General features: G+C 48.2%; 1 protein-coding gene across 1 annotated transcript in view; it reads right to left on the bottom strand.

Annotated features, from left to right (window-relative positions):
• Positions 1-17980, bottom strand: part of ZNF704 (zinc finger protein 704) — a 261357-nt gene that overhangs the window by 27667 nt on the left and 215710 nt on the right. Inside the window, exons 3-5 of the mRNA XM_075549539.1 lie at positions 17304-17407; positions 13197-13432; positions 1904-2004 (exon numbers count right to left, since the gene is read on the bottom strand). Coding sequence (XP_075405654.1) covers positions 1904-2004; positions 13197-13432; positions 17304-17407 — 441 coding nt within the window. The remainder of the gene's footprint in view (positions 1-1903; positions 2005-13196; positions 13433-17303; positions 17408-17980) is intronic.

Below are 17980 nucleotides of genomic sequence, written 5' to 3'. Positions count from 1 at the left end.
CTTGGAAGGAAGGCATTGTGCCTGGTGGGGTTTCACTGTAATTGCAGGTTGGAGGATGGAGGTCTGGATCCTTTGCTTGGGGACAAGGAAGCCCAAGTTCCTTTGGTCAGTCGTCCCAGCACCCCAGCACTTTGTGACCCTCAGCGTCAGGGGTGGGGAAGGGTCTGAAAGTTTAGGAGCCAGAGCTCTCCAACCCATCAGCCCGAAAGGTCCTAGGAGTTAGATTCCTGCTTGTCGCCACAGCCGCTACAGGAGCCGGCCACCAGATCGGCAGAGTCAGCTTAGAGCCTGTTTCTGCTTCCCGGCCTATACCACTTTTGGTGGATGCTGCATTCATTCCCTGAATTGATCCCTTGTTGGGTAAAATGACTACAGGTTCCCTGCGCTCTCAAAGTATGGCTTCCCATGGCATCTAGCGAAGAATATTGGTGTATTCGTGTATATTGAATGGACATTTGGAATATTCCCTGACTTAAACATAAGCTGCCACCAGATTGTGTCAAGTCTCACATGAAAGCCAGGTAGCACGGACACGTAGTGCTCCCGGGCACAGCTCAGAGCCACAGTGGACTGACGCTGCGAGGCGGAGCGTGGGGCCCACTGTCCCTGCTCAGGGTGAGTGTTGCCTCTTTAATAATAATAATAAAGAAACCCAACTCACTGCCATTGAGTCGATGCTGACTAGGGCGTATAGGCTTTATAAGTCGGGCTGAGATCCGCAAGGTCAGCAGTTTGAAACCACCAGCCCGCTCCAAGGCAGAAAGACAGGACTTTCTACTTCTGCAGAGTGGATGGTCTGGGAATCTCACGGGGGCGGCGGTTCGACCCCGTCCAGGGTCCAGGTAGGGTCACTGAGTATGGCTCACTGCAAAACAGACGCTGGCTAACTTTTGATTTTTGTCTTTTCTGCCCCCGCCCCCACTGCCAACCCCATGAAAGTGAAAACTCATTTCCGATTTCCTTTGGCTAGGGAAAACAGTGTACAGATTTTTGGTGAAAGCCTTCCGAAGGGTGGTGTTGTATTGCTTTATCTCTTAGCTGGATAAGCGAACTCCTCCCTACTCAAGCATTTGGGGCCTTGGCCACGCAGCTCTGTCTGCCCAGTGCACACTGGCTAGGATTTATAGTGTCTTGAGGTCCGTTCTAAATTGCAGACTAGGACAGAAACCCAGAAACTAAAGAAGCCAGCCGAACCACCACCGCCCTCTAGTGTGTCTCCCAAAGCCTCATTCTGCTTTACTTAGAAACAATTTCTGCAAAGCTTCCAGCTTTGGGGTGGTACAGCCAAGTACAGACCATACAACAGAGGGCCTATTTGATCAACCAAGCGAGGGAGCCAGATTGCCAGGCCTGGTAAGCATCACAACCCCAGTGCCGAGTGATGTCTTGAACCCTTGAAGGTTACAGATGCTGTTGACAGTCATGGATACTCTTCACTGGGGTGGGGGGGGCATGCACATGTCATTTTACTGACAGTTTCAGGGGGTTGGAGGACACCTTGAAGTCTGTGGATGCCAGGCTGGATGCTCCTGTCTTAACTTAGCAAGTCAATTAAGAAGTCACTCTCACCTGTACACGGTCTCTTTGACCCTTGGAAAGAGCCCTATAGGCTCTGTATTATTCGCCTCAGTTTTGGGACTTCCCTGACATCATCCAGGGCATAAATTAGTTAGACTTTTTAGCTTCCTGTGTAATTTCTTCCTACTGTGCCCCTTGGCCTACATTGCCTTCAGGGGCATCTCTATCTGTGGATTAGGGGGACCTAGCCAGCTCAATGTCTTGTTCTGGGTTCAGAATTTCTAAGGCACAGTGTGCCGTGAGGAATTTCTGGGCACCGATGGCCCTAGGTGGGATGGATGGATGCTATTCCCAAAGGTGAGCGGGGAGGTATGGGCTGCCGTACCCTAGATGAATGGTCCGGATGTGCTTCTGGATGCCTGCCGCAGTGCTCAGAACCTTCCCGCAGTTTTTCCAGAGGCATTTGAACATCACTTTCATGGAGTTCTATGGAGTAGAGAAAAAGTGACATTAATGTGACTGGTGGCTACATAATTTCACGTCGACTTGATAAATAGCGTGTCGTGGAGTCTAGTCAACCAGGGAACAGCCTGATGATGCCTCCTGGTGGGCGTGGCCATCCTTTTCCCTCTCTGTCTGCTCCACCTTCCTGTTGACAAGCCATGTGGAGACCCGAGAACCCTGGAGATGCTTCACAAGACTTTGCGCCCACTGACCTTTGATTTTGCATCATTGTATGTGCTGTGTGACTCTAAAGAGGGATTTATGGACTAGTATTGGACTTATGGACTTGATCTGGACTGGGATTTTTTAAATATACAATTGCTTTTTGATACAAAGTTCTTTCTTATACATACATGAGTGTCTCTGGATTTGTTTCTCTAGTCAACCTGGTCTAACACACTGAAAATGAATCCATTTACGTCTGTTATCTAAACCTGGTGTGTGTGTGTGTGTGTGTGTGTGTGTGTGTGTGTGATAGATAGATAGAGATTTGTCCTTCATTCTAGCAAAGCCCCCAGCTGGTGCGTATATTGGTGACCTTAGACATTTCCCCATATCCTTCACGAGAACTGCGCTCTGGAGAAATGTTTCAGTTCATGTCACTGAGTAGGTGGTCAGGAGTTGTTTAGGCTTGGATACTGGTCATTGAGAACTAACGATGGGCCAGGTGCTGTCCTCAGTATTTAATCTCAGTTAATCCTACAAGACAGACAGCATGGGTAGCACCTTTCTGCAGCTCAGAGAGAGCTTCAATAAGTCATCCCACTGAAGGAATCGGTTCGTGGCAAAGTGAGGACAGGATCACAGGGCATCTGGCTGCACGAACCACCCTGCCTGTCCATAGGATCCAGTTCTGCCTCTATCAATAGGGCTCTTGGTATTTTCCAAAAACAATCCTGAACACGGATCAAGCACACGGATTTTGGGCTTACTTTCTTGGGGTGGGGGGCAGTCCTCCTGCTCTAAAACAAGAACATTCATAGTACCTGTCGCATTAGGGAAGGAACCCTAGTGGCGCAGTGGATTGCATGCTGGGAAGCTGACCACAAGGTTCTGCTCTCTGAAAGATTTACAGCCGGAGGAACCCAAAGGGGCAGTTGTATTGTCCTGTTGGGTCACTGTGAGTCAGAACTGACTCAATGGCAGTGGGTTTGAGTTTGGTTTTGGTTCCATAGGGTCATTACAGGGTTAGATAAGGTCAAGGTCACCGCGAGTCAGAATTGACTCAATGGCAGTCAGTTTGAGTTTGGTTTTGGTTCCATAGGGTCATTACAGAGTTAGATAAGGTCAAGGTCACCGTGAGTCAGAATTGACTCAATGGCAGTCAGTTTGAGTTTGGTTTTGGTCTCATAGGGTCATTACAGGGTTAGATGAGGTCATGGGAGTGAAGCGTTTCGCAGAACACAGACAGCTGTAGCATCCAGTGAGTGGCGGCTACCATGTGGTATGATGGTGATGGAGCTTCCTGGTATTAAATTTGACAGGGATGAGTGCTCTCCAGGGAGGGTCTTTGCCATTGGGATGCCATCTCTTTGCTGATTGTGTCCTTGGGCTTGGTGACAGTGCATGTGTTCACCTAGTGCTTTTTCCTTTTTGTAGGCACATAATTGAACCTCATTTCTAAGTTCCTTTTTAGTCAAGCGGAGTCATTTGACTGAATTTGGGCCAGTGGACCGTGGATAGGGTAATGGATGCTCCTCTTTAGCCTTACTCCTAAAATATCCCTCCCACCCCCACATTATCTCCTCTTCTCCCTGCTGTGCTCAGAGGGCCCTGGAGGTCTCAGTGGGGCAGAACCACAATGTCAGGGGCTCTTTCATTTGCCATGCATCTGATAAAACCTACGCCCCGCTTCTCAGAATAATGCTTTTTAGTGTACAAAATAAAATGCAGAGAATGACAAAACAGGTACAATGGGATATAAGTATAAAAATACTAGATATATTTTGTGATATAGGTGCTTTTTAGTAACAGTAGACACTAATTTTGAAGTAATATTAAGCTGTCATGTTTCATGACAGGTGCTACAACTGTTAACATGAGATGAAAATACCTCACTCTCATTGGTAGCAAAGTACTAACTAATGTTCTTGTGGTTTGAAGCGCTCAATCATAATAGAAGGAAGTACGAATGACATTTGAAAGGATAGTGACAATAAAGACATGCTTCCTTCGGCACCCAGGTTTCTCTAGAGAAAAGTAACAGCTTCATGGACCCCAGGGTCCATGAAGCTCAAACCTTTCCTTGATGAAAAACATTTAATTTATTAAGGACTTTTAAAAAAACATTTTATTAGGGGCTCATACAAGTCTTATCACCATCCACACATATACATACATCAATTGTCTAAAGCACATCTGTACATTCTTTCCCCTAATCATTCTCAAAGCATTTGCTCTCCACTTAAGCCCTCTGCATCAGGTCCTCTTTCCCCCCCCCCCCCTCCCCAGATATTGGGGATAGAAAAAACCAAAAGCATTCCAGTGAGGGGAAGAGTTATGAGTAAATACAACATCCAAGGTTGTTAATGAGCCTTCCTCCAGTTGTGATGCTGTTTTTTCTTCAAATCGTCCAGCTTCTTGGTACGCTTGCTCAGGATACAGACTGAACACGCGTGAAAGGATATTACCCTGATGCCCGCCTTTCCTGATTTTAAACCCCACAATATGTTTTGAGTAAGAATTACCCTTGTCTGTTCAGATGATTATAGTGTCAATTGACATCGTTGAAGAAAGGGTTCTGCAGAGAAAAAGCCACTTATCTTGTAGATTTGTGTCAAGGCCACACTTCAACTTCAGATCCTTCATGTCCTACTTTTGCATTTCAGTCACCAGTCATGATCAATGTATTCGAATTGTACGTTTGATCAATTTCAGACTGCAGGAAATGGTTAAAATCTTCAGATTTCTTAATCTTTGGCTTAAGGAGTTGGTATATAAATTTGAATAGTATTTACCGGTCTTAATTTAGTAGGGTGGCTATTACCCCATCATTGACATCATTGCACGTCCGGATCGATCTTGAAAGGTGTGCTTTTTCCCGGTGCATGAAGTGCTATTCCTTCTCATTCGCCAGGCCCCGCAGAGTAAGGGATGGGATTTCTTCATTAAAAATGGCATCGATCCTAGTTCATTTGAACTCACTGAAGCCAAGCATGTTGATCTTTGTGTGGTCCATTTCATTTTTGGTGACTTCCAATTGGAGTCATGCTTTGTACATTCCACATTCTGCACATTAATGGAAATGTACAGTCGTTTCTTCTCCTTTAGATTCATGTCACGTGAGCAGTGGAGGGTCCTGAAGGCTTTGCTCTGTTCAGGCCAGTAAGACAGACTGTACTGTGGTTGGTGTAAGACAGAAACGAAACAGTAATTTACAAATCATCAAGGACTTCATGAGGGAAGGAGGGTGGGGAAGGGAGGGGACAAAGTGAGCTGATACCAAGGGCTCAGGTAGAAAGAACCTGTTTTGAAAAGGATGATGGCAAGAAACGTGCAGATGCGCCTGACACTGGATGCAGGAGTGGACTGTGATGAGAGCTGTCCGAGCCTCCAACAAAATGATTAAAGAGAGATACTGTCCTTTGAGGAGGCAGCTCTTTCCCGATCGCATTTTGAGAGCCTTCCAATCCGAGAAGTTCATGTGCTAGAACTGTATCAGACAGTGCTGAACACTGTCATCACTTTTCATCCGGTTAGTTTTTCAGCCTCTTCTTTGTAGTCTGTCTGGATTTGTAAGCTCTGCTGAAGCCCGTCCACCGTGGGCAGCTCTGTGGTGTCTGACGTGCCTGTGGCATGACTCCTGGTGTCACAGTCACACACAGTCTATCGCAGTACTTACAAAAACTGACAGATGGGTGGGGGGAATAGCCAGGGTGGGGAGAGGGGAGGATATTTTATTTTTACATCTATTTCCAAATATTACAATAACCTGATTTTCACCTTAAAAATGGGAGTCATCTCACAGTACTTGCTAATATAACATTGGAGAGTAAGAGGATACTAGCCGAATCTCTCAACTTTAATGAAATCAAGTGACTGTTCATTCTCTTGGAAGAGGATGCTTTCGCTCCAAGCGAGATCTCTTAAATGGTGGTTAAGTACTACTCCAAGTTCCTTACCGATGGCCAGTGGAAACACTGTGTAAGAACTGTCACACTAAAGGAACGCAAGCCACAGGAGGAGGAGGAGGAGGAAGGCAGGGAGAACACAACAGTAAATAAACAATGCCCGGAGGCATGGGGAGGGGTGGGGGAGAGGGAACAAAAAAGGAAACGATGAAGGTATTGGGGGGAACAGGGCACTATTCCACCACGGGGCCACAGGGAGGGCATTGGTAGCTGCACACGTAAGGGAGAGAGCGACCAGACATTAATCTGGTGCGCCAAGCACATAGAGGAGGCTTTCCTCCCCAGATCACCAGAGAGCAGTCTGGGGGGGCTCTTTCCTGGGGCAACTGAAAAGAGCCTCAGGTATGTCTTTGGAGAGAGAGAGAGGTTGGGTGTGTGTGTGCGTGCGGTGTGTGTGTGTGTGCGTGTGCGTGCGTGTGGTGTATATACACATCTAAGTTGTCCCCGGAATAGTCAGCGTCCTTGACAGCAGGAGCACCTTGTTCCAGCTCATGGCGACTGCAGGTGTGCTTGGTAGAACTGTTCCTTAGGCTTTTCACACTGTGATCTTCTGGAAGCAGATAGGCAGGCCTGTTTCTGAGGTGCCTCTGGGTGGATTCGAACCTCCAAACTTGTGGCTAGTAGTCAAGCACTTAACGCTGTGTACTACTTAGGAGCTCAGAGGGAGCGCGCAAGGTGCCTCTGGGTGGGTAACACTACTGACTGCAGAAGGACCTTCTGTCAATCTCCTGGCCAGAAGTTGACCACGTCCCCTTTCGTACCACCGAGGAGAACTTGGTAACCTGCAATCCACCAGTGGATTCCCAAGGGACAGCCCATCTTCAGGGCCATCTGCAAATTTCTAGGTGTGATCCAGAGTCCTCAAACTCAGAAAGGTTACACGGTAGTTCTCCACCTGTGGGTCATGACCTCTTTGGGGGGGTCAAACAACCCTTTCACAGGGGTCGCCTGATTCATAACAGTAGCAAAATTACAGTTTGGAAGTAACAACGAAAGTAATGAATGATTGAGGGGGGTCACCCCAATATAAGGAACTGTATGAAAGGGTCGTGGCCTGTGGACAGTTGGGAACCACTGGGCTAGAGGATTTCTGACGTCCTCAACCATCCAGGTCTCTTAGACTGCACCGTGGCTGATGATTCTGCGAGCCTGACACGAAATTGCTACGGCCTCACTCGTCTGCACCCTTGATCCTGTCTGTCTGTCTTTGAGGCCCATCAGCTCCTGTGCACCCACTTGGGACACTGCGTCACCACACAGTGCGCAGCTGTGCAACAGTTGGGTCTATTTCTGGAGCGGTCGAGGAAGGAAGTGAGTGGAACCGGGCTGTGCAGCATGCTCGTTCTGCGGGGTGGGGGTGGTGTATGTGTGTGTGTGTGTGTTGTGTTCTTTTCAGAGCAGTCATTCACAATTTAAAGTGACTATTTCTGGTGCTGAACGGCTGAGCATGCACATGGAACAAATGACGACTTCACTGTTTCCTACTGCACTGCTCCAGCAAAGGCCTTCCCTGAACTCAGCACCTTCTGCTCTGGCTTCAGTCTCTCCCGTCGCTGGGTCGAGTTAGTCCTAAGATAAATGAAAATGATGAATGCGGGGGGCTTAAAAATATATATCCATGGGGGCAATTGCATCATCTCTTAGTTCCCATTTTTCTATGAACTTTTGGGAGTCGTTCCCCCCCACCCCACCCCACCCCACTTTTGAGTTGCTGCTGATGCCCTGAAGGGTGGAGTCTGGAGTCACATTTCCTCGTAGGTTGCCCAGTTTCTGTCCTCTCTCTGCAATGTAGACTGGTCTCTCAGGTGAACCCTAAAACAAGGACATGGTGGCTGAGGAGTCCTGAGGTAGGGCAGCCCCTTATCCAAAGCCAGGCCAGCCAGAGTCCCCCTCTGCCTTTGAGAGGACCTCCCCTCAGCGCACTCCATGGGCTCTCTTATGAGGCACTTCTGGGAGGTGACCGTTTCTGCCCCCCAGGGATGGACTCTAGTCCATTCCAGGCGAGTAAAAAGGAAAGGCTACCACGCGCAGGAGCAGTTACTACGTTTTCCATGTCCGCTCAGATCATCCTCACAATAGCCACATCCGCAGGTAGCTAGCTATCCCTGTCAATATTTTATAGATGGGAAAACTGAGACCCGGAGAGCGGTCAAGAGACTTGCTTCAGGTCACCTAAGTACCAGAGCTGAGATGTGTCATGCTCATGAGAGGGCAGAACCTGACAGGACAACGAGCTCATAAATATTTACTTACCTGCACAATGTGATTTTCTTAGGTGTTGTCTGGAATCGGAGGTTAACTCTTGGCGACATGGGGTTCCTCCCAGGAACTCTGCGGAAGCTGTGTTTGGGGTCGCTGCACCACTTAGCAGCAGCCTTGTGGTGCAGTAGTTAAACATCTGGCTGCTCCCTGAACCGTGTTTGAACGGGGAGAAAGATGTGGCAGTCTGCTTTTGTAAAGATTACAGCCTCAGACACACTGGGGCACTTTTACTGTTTCAGAGTCGCTTTGAATGCGCATCAACGTGAGGGCAGCAGGTTTTTTGTTGTGGCATCACCGTGTGGCTGTAATGGGGAACTGCACCTTCCCCAAAATTTGAGGAAGGTCCCGCCTCACGCCGCCCCGGATTTCCTCTGGGTGGTCCGTGGGTGCACTGGTCTTCAGTGACGTTGGCTGGGCGAGAGAAGCCTTTCACTTTCCTTCTTGCGTTCTCACTGGTCTGCCTGAAGGTTTTCTTAAGCAGGATGCTCCTGTAGGAAGTGGGCCCTCCAGCAGAGAGCCTGGACTCTGGCTCTCTGCTCTCCCCTTATTTCCTCCTCCCACCCTGCCACGTCACATGGACTGGCCTCCTCTGTGGGCAGAGGGCCGAGCGGGTTCCCTCGACCCATTTGCTTTAAGAGATGCGTGTGCTATTTCCACGAGGCTGATCTTACCTCTGCCCCTTAAGCTACAAGACCTGCGACATGGGGATGCGACGAAGTGGATGTTTTTTGTGGTGCTTAAAGGAAATGCTGTATAGAAGTGTCCTATACACTGTCACAACGATGGGCAAACGTCGCTGTGGTCAGCAGCCACCTTTAAAGGAAGCGCTTCTTCGTCGCAGAGAGAATCCTTGTCTTAGGAGATGCGCCTCACGCTCTCGTCCTGGACCATGGTCTCCCTAAGAGGGGTGGGCAAGGCGTGTATTGGGTGGCGAGGGGAAGGGGAGGTTCATGAGGAAAGAGAAGGTGGCATCCGTGAGAGTCTTTCCCCCACCCCCCTGCTGTCAAACTGATTCCGACTCATCGTATGCTGTAGGTCAGAGTGTAACTGCCTTTATAGGATTCCATGCCTTCAAATCTTTACGGGAGCAGAAAGCTCCATCTTTCTCCTGCAGAACGGCTGGTGGGCTTGAACTGCTGATCTTCTGGTAAGCAGGCAACTCATAACCCACTGCTCCACAAGGGGCCCTTTTTCTAGTGGTTGCAGAATGGCTAATAAAATACTGGCATATCCTATGTAGGGGCTTTAAGGTTTATTAACTCTTTTCTACTTACGGTCTCACGCCTCATCATGATTTTCCTAAGAGGCACAAGACCGTTTTGTGTTTTACAGTTGAAGAAACATGACCAGGGTGGTGACATGATTTTCTTATGTTTTAAAGCAATTCGAGTCGAGCTTAAAATGTGGACCTTTGGGTTTCGAATCCTGGCTCTTTAATGGAGATGCTCAGAGCTGATCACAAGCCAAATAAGGGATGGAGAGTAAAGTAGGAGGAACTCACTTGGAGAGTCCTACCAACCGGAAGGGATTGTCTAGCTTAAGTCATGAAAGTTTTAGAAACTTTTTGACATATCCTTTTATAAGCTCTCAGTCGACTGTATCACAATTAGTGTAGAGAATTAGTCGCAGACACAGTTTTAACAATGATAGCTTTGATTGAGGGATGTCTCGCACACAATGAGGGCTGGCTGGGAAGGTTTGCATTCCCCAGGGGATTTTCAGCCCCACTCACACACCATCACCATCAGGACCACCCCAGAATAATGCCTATCTGAAGTAGGGCTCAGGAGCCAAGGGCATCAAGACTGCGATGCTGAATGTTCATGCCGAGAGGCTTTCAAAAGGCAAAGAGGAGAGGTTACAGATGGATCAGCAAGGAAACAGCTGAGCATTTATCAAGCGCCTACTTCAGGTACAAAATATTGGTAAAATTGCTTTATTAAAGTTTAGGAAAGTTCACTTTCCACACTCTCAGTGACATCCGGGAGGGTGCATTTCTAAGTGACTGTCCAATTGGTTATGGCTCAAGGTAACCTTACATTAACAGAGCTGAATGCTGCCCTGGCCTACTTCCTCAATCTTTGCTTGGTTTGGGCCCACAGTCGAGGCTGGGGGCCCTGCGGGTACAGTGGTTCCATCATGGACTGCTAACTGCAAGGTCAGCAGTTTGAAACCACCAGCTGCTCCGAAGGAGAAAGACGGGGCTTTCTACTGCTGTTAAGAGAAGCAACAGGGGCAGTCCTCCCCAGTCTTACTGGGTCACTGTCAATGGCGAGTTTGGTCCGGGCCATCGTGTCCGTCCATCAAATAGACAGTTTTCCTCACAGCATCTTTGACCATTCTCCATATTTGAAAGTGAGTCCTCTAAGATGCGGAATGTCCACCTCTCTCTCATTTTAACCCCTTTAGTGACTTTCTCATTGTCCATTTATTTCCTGCTCCCTGTGCACCTTCATCACCCAGTCGCCTCCATCCTCTGCCCCATTTGTACGGACCGTCTTCAGCTTCCCTGATGGCGTGAGCACTGGGCCTTCGCAGGTGTTGCCCCTTCTGCCTGGCATACCCTTTTGCCCACTCCTTGCCTGATGAGTCCTATAGGGCACAGTTTCTATGTCACATCTTTGGGGAAGCCTTCCATGGGCCTGCAAGGCAGAGCCAGGTGTCCCTGTGAAGTGGTCCTCAGCATGGGCACAGCCTGTATGACTGATAATAGTTATTGCCTCTTTCCACACCAGTCTCCACCCCACTAGCAACAGCTTGAAGCGAGGGGCCGAGTCCTGTTCTTAGGGCAGTGAGCATTCATTCGCCCGTGGGTGCTCAATAAATGCAGGCTTCCGCAGGAAAGCATGAACGACAAGAGTCTTCTGTTGCTCCTATGTCAACGTAGCTTCCAGTTCAAAAGGCCGAAGCAACAGGCCAGTCTTCGTAAGCAGCGTGGAGTGGTTATTGGGGACAATCATGCACAGCCAGGTGCTAGTGATGCGGGGGTGTTCACTGCCATCGGCTCCGATCCCTGGCCTTGCTTGCTCTTCGTCTTCAGTATCTTTGATGTTTAGGTCTGTTGTTGTGGTTATTGTGGTAAGCCAACTCCCTTGGGTTGCGCCTCATTTCTGCTGACCCTCTGCTCTACCAAACATAATGTCCCTCTCTCTGGAGACATTGGTCGTTTCCTGGTGACATGACTCAATTCAGTGGAGAAGTTGTGAAAAAACAATGATAGAGGCGGCTCGTGTGCACTCTTTCCTACGATCCAGTGCCGTGCAGAGCCGGCCTGTGCAGCACACCTCCAAGTACATGCCATTGCATGATGAAGCTATGATTCCTGTTCTTTGGTGACTGGGCCATCACTTACATGAACTGAAGCACATATCTGCTCAGGGTAAGCCTGAGCAATGCAACCTAACTGCAGGCCAAGAGTATGGATCTGGCCTTAGTGACCACATTAGATACGCCAGGCTGTGAGGGGCTTTCGGCCCCACTCCTTTAAATCGTCAAGAGTGGAGGTGGGGCTCCTCCTGCTGTAGTTCTGGCCCTCATGCTGGGCCATGTTTTATGAGATCGGAACCTCACTCTGATCGGACCGGGGACACAGACTGCAGAGGGGTGTCTGGCCAACAGAGATTGGAGCTAGGATGCTGCCCTCCCTCCCCAACTGCTTAAGACCCACTTTCCTTGGAGACCCGCACATCCAGCCCAGGGCTCTGGTGCAAAAGAGTGGCCCCGATGCCCCTTCCTGTGGAAAGGACAGGCCATTGTTGCCCTGGTGATGAGGTAGAAGTAGCTGGAGACCACATGGCACACCAGAAAGGGAGCGAGTGCCACAGCTTCTGTTACCCAGGCCGAGGGAGGTACTGGCGCTGTGCCATCTCTGTCTGCCTCTGGGAGATGAGCTGGAGGGCGAGCGGCCCTGGGGTTTGCCTTGGGTTTTTTGCTGGGAGTTGTCATGGGTATTGAAGCTCCCCACACCGACTTACGAACAGCAGCGAAAGCAAGTTTCATGTTCGCAGCGATGTTTCAGATAGTGGTAAGGTGTTTTCGGGGTAACAGCGCTCACACGGCTTATTGTTTTAAAGGAGAAATGCATTTGAAACGCTATGTTAGGGCAACGGTCTTTTAAATGTTCTCGAAGAGCGAGGCTGAGAGGGACACGAACATCAGTTCAGATAGAGCCAGGCTTGGCGACCTTCCTAAGCTGTGTGAGGTGGCTTAGTTAAGTGCATCCTCTCTCTGTTTCCTAGTTTCCGCCTCTTGTTCAGGACTGCTGTGAGGGGTTTAGAAAATGCAAGCAATTCATCTCCCTTTTCGCGATTATCTATATGACATGCAATGATTTGTAGGCTGTGATAGCGATCTTCCTAAGATCTGACTTGATAAACTGAGATGCAAAAGATTATTCTCAACTGCCCTGCAGAGCTGATGGAAGCAGAAAAGTAGAGGGGGGGCGGTGGTGGTCGGGAAGGTGATTACATTTTACATCTGACAAAAATTAAATCCCACTAAGTGAATGAGTTAATTACCAAACCCAGTCAGAAGCTTAACTTCCAAACCCTGGGAACGTGTACCTTTTTACCTGCTATTAACCCTTTCCACCAAGTTCAGAGACTCAGAAGACGGAGTCTTCGCCCTTTGAAGAACCATGTCTATATCTCACTGGTTTTCAGGGCTGGGATTTCATTGACTTACTTTGATATCGCAGAGGGTGGTCGAGGAGCGTGAGCCCCTAAGTTCAGGGCAGGCTGCACCTGCGTGTACTTAAAACAGAAAACCGCGTGCAGGACCCACCTTTCTCTTCCGGGGGATGGGCTCGTCGAAGAGCAGGTTGCTGGCCTCGCACTCGTCGATGCCGTCCTCGGGCGGCGGCGCCTGCGGGCGGCAGGGCTTGCAGCTGTCGGCGGAGAGCGGCGGCGAGGGGGTGGACGGGTTGGACTGGTCGCTGGGGGCGCTCCAGCTCCAGTAGCCGCTGCTGCTCGTGCTGGACGGCACGCCGGCTGCTTCCTTCCAGGAGCCGCCCAGGCCCTCTGCAGGCACACAAACACAGGTCAGCCTGGACGCGGCCGCTCCCAACAGCACCGGCCGATTGTGTCCAGGCACCTCACCTGCTGGCCTCCTCCCTACTCTGCAACAGCAGGCTAGGTGACATTTTACTGTTTCCGCCGAGGGGGAAAAACATGACTCACACACTCCAATTTATAAATGGCTCTATTATTTTTAACCAGGTAACTTAGGTTTTTCTAAGAAATTATTTCCTGAGGTGTGTTATGTTGCCGGATTAATTCCTTGGGATATAAATGGAGATTACAAGGGAAGGGTGGGCGGGGAGGATGAGCAATTTGTTCCCAAACTTGGGGAGCTGTGGGTGCATTATTCTTTCAAGTTGTGTGGTCCCAGAATCCTCCCTGCTTGTTAAAGAACTTCTCCTGGGAATTGTGCCCCTTGGAATATACATTTAGAGGAAAGATACAAGATTTCAGATCTAAGAGAAATCATAATTTTGGGAAAGTTAGAGCCGTGTACCAGCCCTCTAATTCAAACAAACAATAACTCACTCACTGACACACCGAGTTGAGGCCGATTCCCAATTACCCAGTAAAAGCAGAGTAGAACTGTCCCAGTGGGTTTTCCGAGCCTGTAACTCATTACTGCTGTAGAAAGTCTCATCTTTCTCCCAAGGAGTGGCTGGTGGTTTCGAACTGCTGGCGGCCCAATGATAACCACCAGCCACAGTGGACAACAGTGGCTGACAGTTTACAAAGCTCAGTCACACAGACAACCTCGTGGCTCCTCACAACCTCTGCCCCTCTGATTCAGTCACTTTACAGCTGAGACCAGTAAATTAAGCTCAAGGCCTGTGCCTAGGATGTAGCCCTAATCAGCCAGTTTGCCTCTTGCCTTTGGCTCAGGCTGGAGACAGATAAGAATTTCTTGGAAATAATTACTAATAATTTACCTTTGCACTTCGAGTGGAAAACATCATGAAATGTTTGCTAATGAAGAGAGTTCTTTGTTGCAGTTAGAATGTCTTCGGGGGTCTTTTAACCACAGAAGATTTGCTTTACCTTTCAAGATCCCCAATCTTAATGAGTATTTCTTCAAATCTTACACTCTGAGTATTTTCTCCCACATCGATGTGCATTTTGAATATATTAAAACGCCATTCTAATGAAGGGGGGTTGAGGGGGAAGTCCCCAAATGCCTCATTAAAAAAATCCTGCTAACGACTATGTAATTAGAAATGAAGTGAAGGCGAAAGGTAGACGAACATTCTTCGTAAAACTTTCTGATTCCTTTCACCTAATTATACATGTCCACCATATCCTTCTACCATGTCCAGTACAACATTCAGTCAGAAGAGTGAGGCTTTAAGTTGAAATGGCAGAAGCTGCGGCCCATCTCATTAAGGCAAGGGGAATCAAATGGTGATTTATGCAGGCTCACATGTCCCCAGTAAAACCAAATCAGCCCCTCGCTTGCTGCAGCCCACACAGAACACTGCTGCATTCATCTGCCTCCGGGCTGTCTGTTAGCAACACAGTCCCATTCAACACAGAGTGGCTTTAAGAGAACCCTGACCTAAGGCCTTCGGCAAGAGTGGCCGCTATGATGTTGGTGGCACTGTGGGTTATGAGGGCTGCGAACTGCAAGATCGATGGTCCAACCCCCAGCTGCTCTATGGAGAAAGGTGAGCTTGGCTGCTCTTGAAACCAGCCCCCCCCCCACCGACACCCTTGACAGTGTTTACTGAGCTGTAATCCTCTCGAAGGCAGTGGGTTATGGTGAGCCCGCTCCACAGGCTGTGGAGGCTTTCCAGCAGACTGCAACAGGCACTCGTAAGATCACATAACATGACATTAAGTTTATTGTAAGCATGGCGAATATGAAGGAGCTTAAAAAACTCAGGGGAAATATAAAGAGGATAGAAATTCCCAAGAACTTTTGGAAGATTCTTCCTGTGAAGAACTGGGTTTAATTTTGAAAACCAACTATTACTGCTTCGGGACACTGATGCCAATTACAAAAGTTAGATTCCTCATTGGCTTGTGGGTATCATGTCCTTTAGAAACAGGACTGAACCAAAAGCACAAAGTGACATAGAAAATTTTCAGAAATCACAAAAATTAGGGGTGGGGGGCAGCGTCTGCTTATCTTAAATACAGATTTACCAAGAATGCGGACAGGCTTCTGTGATTGCCTCCTAGCATGCCCATATCCCGAGAGCATGGGCCTTTTCAGGCACCGAAAGGGAATACAACACTTTCCACAACCTCACTGCTACACCATCAGTCTGGGGAAAATAATTTATTCCTAAAAATATAATGCCATCATTATCATAAATTGTTTTTCCTATTTCAGAATTTGTTTCCCGTTTCAGACTAAATGAGCCCTATCAAACAATTTGGGATTGTTAGTTGAGTCATTACTACATTTTTTTAACCATCCATGAACACGGAATTACTTGCATTATAACTGTATTTAAAAGTTTGTATTGAAGCAGCAGAAAGGTTTAATTTTAACCATTCAATACAAAGCAGTGTTAACAATGTTCTCCATTAAAAACAGGGAACAAAAATAAAGTGACGACATTTGAAATACACTTTCTGAGGAAGGACTCCATGGATTTCTGACGTTCTGTTTTCCTGAAATAAGGTAGGTGGTTGTTACTGGCTTCCTTTCTTAGTAGATGTGTTCAAACTGAGAAAGCTCAATCAGGATAGTGGTCTACCAGGTGCCCTCCAGAAGCAACATCAGGTTATTTAGGAGAGGTGGGCCACCCAGCTAGAAAAATGATCATGGTAGGCACATTTAAATTCCCAGCTTCCTGGTAATTTGGCCTCACTTAAGACCGGAGTATGCTTTGGTGAGGCCTCCGTGGCTGTTCCGCAAAATGAACACCTCATGCTTATGGTTAAACGAAGTTTCAGCCACAGCCCAGGTGCGTAATGGACCCTGCTGGCTAGCAGCTAGGTGTTGGGAAGGCTCCTTCAGGTGGATGTGGGGTGGGGGTTAGCTGCTGTGGCGTTGGCCCTGCCTCCTGGCACCCATGCTTCATTGCAGAGCTGTTGAGATGACCCTCCATGGGGTGATTTTTAAAAGTAGATCAGTACATCTTTTCCCCCATCACATCTTTGTTTGGAAGGTTCAGCATCAGACTGATGCTAACAGGTTTTCAGAGGAGCTTCCAGAGTGTGAAGGGGAAAAGAAAGACCCACCGCCGCACATCAGCGGGGCAGGGAGTAGGTCAGCTCTGCCATGCACAAGCCAGCTAAGGCCTGTTTCACTTTTCTCATCTGTAAAACGGAGATCATGGCCTGGCCATGTGACATTAGCCAAAGCAAGCACCATGCTCGACACATGTGAGTGCTCAGCAGATGCTTACTGTTAATATGGCTATGATCAATCAATTTTTTCCTCCAGTGATGTAGTCAAACCATCTAGAACGGTGTCTGCTAAATATATCAAATTAATATATCACTGAATTAACGAATGAGCTAAATGATTCTATTGGTTTTGAAGTCTCGGTTACATTTAGGTTCATTTTGTTTTAATGTTAAGTTCTTACATCTCTACTTGCCCTCTGTCCCCGCCCCCCACACACCCCCGACCCCAATCAAACAATGATGGAGCCGCAAACCTCCCAGACCTTTCTGACTACAGACATATATCCTGTAAAGACAGAAACCATGACTGGGGTCAATGACTACCACCTGTAAAAATGAGCTGCCAGCAGGTCACTGGGAAGATGTGGAGAAGGCAGCTAGCACTGGGATTTCCATTTCTTTCCAATGCCCCTTGCTTCTTGTTAATAGATGAGGGTCATACCATCACTGTGTTTGATTGGAAGGAGATCCCTAAGAGAGAGGCCCACCCCAAAGCCCCACTCTCCATGCTTACCATTTGGTCGCACAGGGGGACTTCGTACCAAAGGGCTGGTTGACAAGCTGGTCAATACCATTGCTGCTGTCACCTTGTCCATGTCCAGTTCTTCGGAAGATTTCCTATGAAACAGTGGGGGGGGGTGTTAACTACGCCTGTTCTGCATCTACAGTGCACCAAGCAGCATATCTCATGCTACCACATAGATTTACTCCTATAACGTATCCCCAAGAACATACCACCTCTCCACAGCTTCGTCTTACAGCCGAAACTGAAGGAGGTCAAGGATTTGGTCAGAGTCATACGGCAGCAGGAAGAGAAGGCTTCGTTCACGTTAACTATTCCCTGAACGTGCTCTCATGTGCTAGACTCTGTCCGAGGCCAGGAGACATGGTGGTTAACACAGATGTGGTTCCTGACTTCATCGAGCATCAAGAGAAGCACAATTATGAGTTAGTAAAAATATAGCAAAATAATTGGATCAGGCAAGCGCTATGAAGGACACAGACAAGCTGATGTGACAGAGACTCCTTGGTGGGGTTCACTTCATGTGTCCAGGAAAGATTTCTCTGTGGTGATGACATCAAGCTGACATGTGGAGAGGGCAGAGAGAAAGGAGGGAGAAGAGGAGGCCTGGGTTATGATGAGCCAGAAAAAGCCATTCCAAGCAGAAGAAGTGACATGTAAACACATAG

The sequence above is a fragment of the Tenrec ecaudatus genome, chromosome 5 (assembly GCF_050624435.1).
Source record: "Tenrec ecaudatus isolate mTenEca1 chromosome 5, mTenEca1.hap1, whole genome shotgun sequence".
NCBI classification, from domain to species: Eukaryota; Metazoa; Chordata; class Mammalia; order Afrosoricida; family Tenrecidae; genus Tenrec; species Tenrec ecaudatus.
This window is presented reverse-complemented; position numbering and strand designations above follow the sequence as displayed.